Source organism: Lithobates pipiens, unplaced genomic scaffold (assembly GCF_037356315.1).
Source record: "Lithobates pipiens isolate NorthernLeopardFrog02 unplaced genomic scaffold, aLitPip1_a1.2 Scaffold_8, whole genome shotgun sequence".
NCBI lineage: Eukaryota > Metazoa > Chordata > Amphibia > Anura > Ranidae > Lithobates > Lithobates pipiens.
The window spans coordinates 537079759-537088888 of NW_027507903.1; the positions used below are offsets into that span (position 1 = coordinate 537079759).

Genomic DNA, 9130 nt, shown 5'->3' on the forward strand with positions numbered 1-9130 from the left:
ACAGTGTCAATTTGCTGTCCCCTCAAAATAGCTCAACACACAGCCATTAATGTCTAAACCCTTGGCAACGAAAGTGAGTACACCCCTAAGTGAAAATGTCCAAATTGGGCTAAATTAGCCATTTTCCCTCCCCGGTGTCATGTGACTCGTTAATGTTACAAGGTCTCAGGTGTGAACGGGGAGCAGGTGTGTTAAATTTGGTGTTATCACTCTCACTCATACTAGTCACTGGAAGTTCAACATGGCACCTCATTGCAAAGAACTCTCTGAGGATCTGAAAAAAAGAATCGTTGCTCTACATAAAGATGGCCCAGGCTATAAGAAGATTGCCAAGACCTTGAAACTGAGCTGCAGCACAGTGGTGAAGACCATACAGCGGTTTAACAGGACAGGTTCCACTCAGAATATGATGCTCAGCATTGTATCCAGAGGTTGTCTTTGGGAAGTAGATGTAGGAGTGCTGCCAGCATTGCTGCAGAGGTTGAAGGGGTTTGGGGTCAGCCTCTCAGTGCTCAGACCATATGCCGCACACTGCATCAAATTGTTCTGCATGGCTGTCGTCCCAGAAGGAAGCCTCTTCTAAAGGTGATGCACAAGAAAACCCGCAAACAGTATGCTGAAGACAAGCAGACTAAGGACATGGATTACTCGAACCATGTTCTGTGGTCTGATGAGACCAAGATAAACGTATTTGGTTCAGATGGTGTCAAGCGTGTGTGGCGGCAACCAGATGAGGAGTACAAAGACAAGTGTGTCTTGTCTACAGTCAAGCATGGTGGTGGGAGCGTAATGGCCTGGGGCTGCATGAATGCTGCTGGCACTGGGGAGCTACAATTCATTGAGGGAACAATGAATGCCAACATGCACTGTGACATACTGAAGCAGAGCATGATCCCCTCCCTTCGGAGACTGGGCCACAGGGCACTATTCCAACATGATAACGACCTCAAACACACCTCCAAGACAACCATGGCCTTGCTAAAGAAGCTGAGGGTAAAGGTGATGGACTGGCCAAGCATGTCACCAGACCCAAACGCTGTTGAGCATCTGTGGGGCATCCTCAAACAGAAGGTGGATGATGTCATCATGGAGGAGTGGAAGAGGACTCCAGTGGCAATCTGTGAAGCTCTGGTGAACTCTATGCCCAAGACGGTTAAGGCAGTGCTGGAAAATAATGGTGGCCACACAAAATATTGACACCTTGGGCCCAATTTGGACATTTTCACTTAGAAATGTACTCACTTTTGTTGCCAGCGGTTTAGACATTAATGGCTGTGTGTTGAGTTTTCTTGAGGGGACATAAAATATACACTGTCATACAAGCTGTACACTCACTGCTTTACATTGTAGCAAAGTGTAATTTCTTCATGTGTTGTCACATGAAAAGATTTAATAAAATATTTGCAATATTTGATTGTGTTTCTAGTACAAATTGAAACCAGGATCCCCAGCACTTCAACAGCTTGACTTTCCACTTGCTGCCCTAAAAACAGAAAAATCAACACTAGGGACATAGATTTAAGTTAGTATGATGTGTCCTTTGTGCTGATTCTTCATGTTTTAGGATAAATTCTCATCTTTCCAACCCTGCCCCTCCCACTGCTATAATCTTCCAGTGTGGTACGGGCTATTAAACAGGTGTCAGAAGCTCTCATCAAAAAAGCTTGCCTATGCCCGCCATTTCCTGCTTGATCCGTCATTCATAGAATCCATACTACAGCTTCTATGAATAACACCTAATCTTTGAATGTAGGGGTGGGGCTATCAATCATCTGCCTGTAAGTTATGTCCCTTGTGATGATTTTCTGTTTATCATTTAGGCTAAAGCCAGCCATGCATGGATTGAAATTTGGCCGGTTCATCAGGCCCTTCTGAATTTCCATCCATGTATGGGCAGGGTAGTTGTTGATCTACTGATCACTTCTGTACAACCACCCTGTTGCAAAATTCCAGCTAAATGAGCGCCGTCGGCTTATTGCTGGCAGGGCTGATCACTGTATTCTGATGGCATAGACGTCTCCCCACTGTCAGAATACAAAGGCAAAGGGGAGGATTCCTCCATGCATCTTGAATTTTTGGAGGGGGTACCCACTGGTTGAATGAAAAAAGAAGAATCATTGATGGCTTTAAGCCAAATAGCCAAGTAATGAATGTATTTGTAATGCGGAAAAGTAGCAACATTCAAAAGATTTGACAAAGTTGTGGCTAAAAGACACTGATCACTGGTGCAAAATCTAAACTGCGGCCACTATACTAAAAATGAAGAACAGAGACACATAAAGGAGCTTAGGGTGGGGACTATGTCAGAAACCAACTGCTTTGATTAAACTTCATGGTGAGACTTTATGGAAGTGTGGTTTTGTCCTTTGTTTTTATTAATGTGTTAAACGGGATAAGCTTCTAAAGTCAGCACCCAGTGCACAGGGAAACCAGGGGAATATGCTTGAGACTTGGAGCAGTGCAGTCTTTTCTCTATGAGGCCCTTATACATCATACAGATACCTTCTGAGAGTGCTGTACACTTGGGTTGCTAATCTTTATTCAACTTTACCTAGAGACTGGGTTCACATCTAAGCCGCATGCTGCTCGCAGGAGAGGTCCGATGCCTCCCTGTTCTCTGTTTCAGCCTGGGCTCGCACTGTAACGAAGCGGGAACCAGCGCGATTCCAGCACCGGTTCTCGCATGGCAGTTCACACTGCCCTCTGCGAACCGCTGTGGGTGTCAATACAATGTTAATGACACCCCCAGAACAGTTCACAGATCGCAGTGCGAACTATGGATTTGGACAGGAATCAGATGGGTGTTCTCACCCATGCGATCTGATTCCAGTTCGGGATAAAAAAGTCCCTGCACCTTTTTCGTGCAAATCCAATATGAGTTCAGCCATACAAATGTATGGCTGAACTCGCATTGCACAGATATTGTATGTGATCGGCACCGCAGTGTGGGTGCAAATCACATGCAATGTGTTCGCTATAGTGTGAACCTGGGCTTAAAGTGAATACTTTCCCTATAATCAAAGACCTAATATTATTTGGGATGTTCCCTTTTCTCTGACCTCATGAGCCCTAATGCTCTTGCCCCCTTTTACCCCTAGTTATTACACACAAAATATTCATAGGGACTTGTTTACACTTGCGATCAGGTGAAAAGCAGTAAAAATAGGTGATTGAGATGCAATTTTGTCCAACCCCAAACCCCCCCCTTATACCCATTTAAAAACTCCATTCAACTCTTAAGAGAAAGAAAAAAAACAGGCATTCAGAAGGAGGCAGTATTGACTCCTGAATGTTTTTTAGCCACTCCTGTAATGCTCTCTGAAAAGAGTTCAGAGGTGTGCTATGTGCAGTTTCAGGGTGGCCCTATGCACAGAGTGCAGGGTTCAGATATGCACTACATACAGTGCAGAGTTCAGGGGTGCGCTGCATATCAAGTGCAGGGTTCAGGGATGCTCTATGTACAGAGTGCAGCTTCAGGGGTGCCCTATGCACAGAGTGCAGAGTTCAGTGGTGTGCTACGTACATAGTGCAGAGTTTGGGGGTGCGCTATGTACAAAGTGCAGGGTTGAGGAGTGCACTACATACAGATTACAGGGTTTAGGGATGTGCTATGGACAATGTGCAAGGTTGAGCGCTCTTTTACAGGCTTGCCACATCTCACTTTCACCAATCCTCAACTCTCACCTCTGCATCACTCTCCCCACATCCCTCACTTCTGCACACACCATTCTCCAGAGCCCTCATGTCTCTCACCCCAAAGCTTCCTTAGAGCTCACCTTTTCAAATATTGCTCAGCCTGGCTCTAGTACCTCCTTGTAGTATAGGCGGCTCTGCCTCTGTATCATTGGTCGGCATCTGTGCACCTGGCACAGATGAGGATCACAGTGCAGCCTACCATGTGATGCCTCATCTCACCTATGACCACACTGCACCTGAATCTGCATCTCCCTTGTCCCTGCAATGAGTGAAGGGTAGGCAGGGATCTGTGATCCCAATTGAGAGGAAAGCTGTCCTTGTAAACACTTGTTTACAAGTCACATCGGTAAGCAGGGAGTGGAGGGCGAGAGTCAAAGGTGGCACAGCAAAATTCCACTATGTTCTGGTTGAAAAAAGCCCTGGGTGCAAGGGTCACATGAAATGGTTGGCAGGCTGGATTCGGGCCACGTGGCTTTCACACTGGAGCAGGCAGGACGCTAAAGCTCCATACACACTATCAGATTTTCTGTTGATTTTTTCCTTCAGATTTACCAAAACCATATAATATGAGGTCAAACCTTAGGAGTTTCAATTTGTATGCAATCAGGCAGGCCCTTGCACTACATGGTTTTGGTAAATCTGAAGACAAAAATCAGTGTGTATGGGGCTTAAAAGTCCTGCAAGCAGCATCTTTGAGGCACTGTAGGAGCGATGTATATACTGCTCCTACAGCGCCCATGCCCATCAAAATCATTGGGCAGCGCCACCGCTGCAGTGGCGCATTTCACCCTTTTTCTGCCATTAGCGGGGGTTAAAAGCGCACTGCTAGTGGCCGAAAAGTGCTGTAAATCAACGGTAAAGCGACTCTAAAAATAGCGGCGCTTTACCCCCAACTCCCCAGTGTGAAAGGGCTCTGAAGTAGCGGTCTACTTCCCTGATCCCCAGCTTCTAGGGACACCAGTCAGGTATGGTATATGCATAGTTTACATTGGTCCGAGCTGTAACTATGTCTAACATACTGATGTCCAGAGTTAATCTTTAACAATTTGGCATTCTTTGAAGGCAAACACTTCATACTTCATGGGTGTTTTTTTGTTTGTTTTTTACACACTTACATGACAAAATGAAATAGGAAATGTAGGCTTATACTGTTGGAATATTATGTGTTGCTATACTATGCTAGCGCCTTATGCCTCTGCAATGCTCAGTCTTTCAAAAAAACTTCTGAAATGACAGAGATATGCTATCAAACTGGATACAATGAAATGCAAAGGTGGTGTCTGTCCCTGACAACCAGCGAGCAGCCATCTGTTTTTTTTCCCTTAGAAAATAAAATAAAACTTCAGTTAATGTGTATAACAACCCTTTATTTTCTTAATTTCTATTTCTCAGACAGGCGTATTCAATACAGTAGTACAGGGGGCTTAGATGATGTTCAACTTACAATAACCTGTCTGTTGTTTCATTTTTTTAACTGGCTTGTTAGACTTTGTATACTCCTTCTAATTTACATAGGCTTTTCATTAAAAACAGTAAATTATTTTGATTTTTAATAAGGTTAAAAGCGGTCATTTATAGAAACATTGTTTACTTTTCACTGATGTGACTGCAATAAACTCCAATCGAATTATCTACTAAACCTTGTACATCAGGAGTGCCCCTTTCATCATGAAATAAGTGTTTGTTAAATAAAATAGTGCATAGAGAAATATTATAGAGTAGATTAAAACAGCCAGTTAGATTTTAGCAGTTCTGTGCAGTCAGGGCAGTTAGCTATCCATAAACGTGTAGATTTTGCTCGTTCAGCCCACTTGATTCCCTTATCCATAGATGGGGAAATTGTCACTGGTGGCTATTGTAATCAGACAACTGCTGCATTCATGGCTGTCAGAATAGTCACTGTGGGGTAGATTTACTAAAATGGGAGCGCTCAGAATCTGGTGCAGCTATGCATGGTAGCCAATCAGCTTCTAACGTCAGTTTGTTAAATTAAGCTTTGACAATGAAACCTGTAAGCTGATTGTTTTCTATGCAGAGTTGCACCAGATTTGTCACTCTTCGGTTTTAGTAAATAACCCCCACAGTCACATCGAATGTGATGCAGTCACTATTCAGTCAACAGTTTTCTATCCGGAAATTTTAAATTGACTTTTGTGGAGGAGGGTGCTCTGACGGGGGCACCTACAGCTCGAATTTTGGCTGATCTAGCAGGGATCATCTGAAATTCAAGCTGTATGGCTTGCATTAAAGGAGAGTTCTGATTGGATGATAACGGTCACTACCCTTTGCTCTTTTCCTATTAAATAAAGGCCTTTTTCTATGACAGTGATAATTGCAGGGCACAATGGCCACTCCACTCTTCCCATTCATTTTTGGTAGTTTGGGGCAATATTCAAAGAGCGTGTAAAGAGCCATGATGATGTGTGTGGTGCACGTGGCAAACAATCATGTTTCAATTTGCTGTAGTCAGATCAATGAGTGGAATTCGGAATGTTTGCTGTAGGTCACACATATGAGCATATTTATAAAGCAGTGAATGTCATGCTCATCAAACATTCACAGTTGGTTAATTATTCCCTGTAATTTAAAGCACATGTACCAGGAAGATTCACTTGCAGTTAGTGTTTGGTCAATGCTTTATGAATATGCCCTATATACCTATTCCATTATGTGGTATACACAGCAGTGCGAAATGTATGATAATCTCTATCAACCAATGAAATGTCAGATTAATGCATTTCCAACTGCTGAGTTGTGATTTCTAATTGGTTGCTGTCAGTTACTGCACTAAGCTGTTTGCACAACCATACAGAATTAGCATGATTGCGTCTGGATGCAGCAATACCTGAAGAATGATAGATATTAGCAGCAGTAGGGAGATGGATGAATCCAGATTCTCTGCAACTGTAGTAGCCTCAGCTCTCGGGTGACTCCCTGACCCCATATCTCACAGGCCCTGTCCTGAAAACCTCATCCATGTGAGAGCCAAATGTGACATCATCAAAGGGGGCGGAATAACACTCAGGAAACCAGGAGGACCTGAGAGAGGAGGGGGTGCATCCAAGGGACAGAGAGATACCAGTGCACCTGCCAATCAAAGCCTCATCTTCATAGACAGTATTACCAATCACTCATCGAATACACCACTGCTGGGGAAGAACTCTGGTAGATTGCCATATATGGCCATTTTTCAAATCCGTACGTCTAAAGTGAACATAAATATCCTGCTGTTAGCATCATCCATCACTAAGAACGATCGCCCATTAGATATTAATAACCACAGCATACAATTACTTGCCAAAAGCATCTCTTATAGCTCATGTTTTTCTATAACTTCTACTTTTTTTTTTCCAACAAATACCATCTTAAAATCAGCACCCCTAATTAGTACCCCAGCACCCATAAACATCCTAATGTTATCAGTCACTGTGAAATACTCCCACTGATGGGCTAATTGGCAGCCTGTGCTTACCACGTCTCTGGTTCCACCATAGGTAGCTGCAGAAATAATGATGTATCAATAACCCAATACATCAACTACCTCCCTCAGCAATTACAAACCAGTACACCCAAGATCATCCATTTTAATGCTAAATTATCTTAGCTATTTGACAAGTACGCAACCCCCCCCAGTTCTCCCACATTTTTTCTGCCCAGCAGTGGGTGCCAGCCAGCTATGATGATTCCCCTGCAATCCATGAATAGTGTTCACAGCTACACAGCAGCCACCATCACCCCAAACCTCACCCTGAATCCAATCACGTCCCCCCCGCAGGAATAGATGTAGACACTCAGCAGTGGCTCCCAGACATAGGCACATCATTTGTGCAAATCAATACACGTTCATATTAACAAATCTGAATATACGCCAGAACCTTTTCCCAAATACTACCGGCGGTCAAGTCAGACGAATGCAAACATATAGACATCTGCAGTCACATCAGGAGTTGGGTCACCAAATTTCCTTACCACCACTGACCACCCATTCTCATCACACACCCTGTATGCCCCCATCGGTGCTAGAAGGCCCCATACTACATCTTCTAGTATTACAAAAATTCAAGATTAGGTGTAAAAAAAATAGATTTAGAAAATCTAGGTTTAGGAATTTAGGTTTAAGAATTTAGTATTTCTCAGTCTATAGCAAACAAGGGGTGGATTCTATGGGTATCCCCCCCCCCCCAACTCTCTCCCCAGTGTGCCTTATTGCTCCATCCGCTGAGCTGCAGGTGAGTAATCAGATGGTGCCTTACTTGCCAATCTCTTCATACAGCTGGTATTCATCTGTAAAGCGTGTGCAGGTTACAGCCATGTCTGCATGGGATCCGGGCTCTGCAGTGCTTATTGGTTCTAGCAAGGAAGAGACCTCCTTAGTCTTCTTTCAGTAAGAGGGCGGCAGGGGCGTTTGGCTCTGATGAGATCTGTCTTATTTGCCCCTTTCTAGTCCTGTTATTTGCTCTTTCCTGTCTGCCCCTCCTGTAGGGTTCTCTGCGTCTTTTCTACCACAAAAAAAAAAAAAAAAATCCCAAAAAGGATGAGGAGGAATAAAAAAAAAGACAGATGGAGAGGGATGAAGAGAATGAGAGAGACAGGAGAGAAAAATAATAGGGATCAGGAATTAGGGGGAGATAGGGAGAAAGAGAAAGGAGAGGTAGTCAGGAGCAGCTTTGAATGTGCCTTGCCTGTATTAATTTCAGACTGAGAGAGAACAAGAGGGAGGGATGGGAGGGAGAAAAGAGAGAGGGAGGGCAAAGATAGAGTAGAGATATAGGGGAATGAGAACAGGAGGGGGAGACAGGAGAGAAAGTGTGAGGACAGGACAGGAGCTACCATTTAACGGGGAATCTTTAACTCCTTGGCTGCTAGCATTGCAGACCCCTGAGCCTATTAAGGGGTTAAAGATGAACGCTGACCACTGACTGCACCAAACAGCTACTGTAGGCGTGCTTTTTCAGATTCTGCATTGTACACATAAGATGGTCATATATGTATCTGAGCAGCATTGGCACTTATCTCTGAAGACAGGAGCAAAAACGACAGCTGTTGTCCATGGCAACCAATCAGATTACAGCTTTTTATTTTCAAATGTGTCCTGGAAAAATAAAAAAACGGTTGCTATAGATAAGTGTAGTTTTAATATCATTTTATCGGTTTTTTTTTAGGCTCTTTTTATGCGTTTCTAGAAATAGGTAAATCCGCTGAACTGCTGTGTTTACTGGGCAGGGCTGACACAAGCAAGTTTAGAAACCCCAGAGTACAATATTATTTCTCACTATACAACTGTCAAATGCATTATAGGCACATATGCTTATGTTTTAAATATGTAGCTATAGACATTTTCAAAAGGTTTAGTAGGATTTGGTGAAAATCACTGATTGCATAGGAATACTGAAGGTCCAAGGAAAAGTTCAATGTGATTTTGCTGAAAAACAGA

At 43.5% G+C, this 9130-nt stretch overlaps 1 protein-coding gene across 31 annotated transcripts in view; it reads right to left on the reverse strand.

Moving 5' to 3' along the window:
* The window catches only part of CAMK2B (calcium/calmodulin dependent protein kinase II beta), a 264424-nt gene extending 255999 nt beyond the window's left edge, over positions 1 to 8425 (reverse strand). For 11 of the 31 annotated variants that reach the window (XM_077469617.1, XM_077469614.1, XM_077469610.1 and 8 more), the window contains exon 1: positions 7950 to 8423. In XM_077469617.1, the coding sequence (XP_077325743.1) occupies positions 7950 to 8008 (59 nt within the window). In that variant the 5' untranslated portion in view covers positions 8009 to 8423. Of the gene's footprint in view, positions 1 to 7949 lie in introns of all 31 variants that reach the window. The other 20 variants (XM_077469628.1, XM_077469621.1, XM_077469619.1 and 17 more) reach the window with 4 other exon arrangements.
* Between the last annotated feature and the right edge of the window lie 705 nt (positions 8426 to 9130).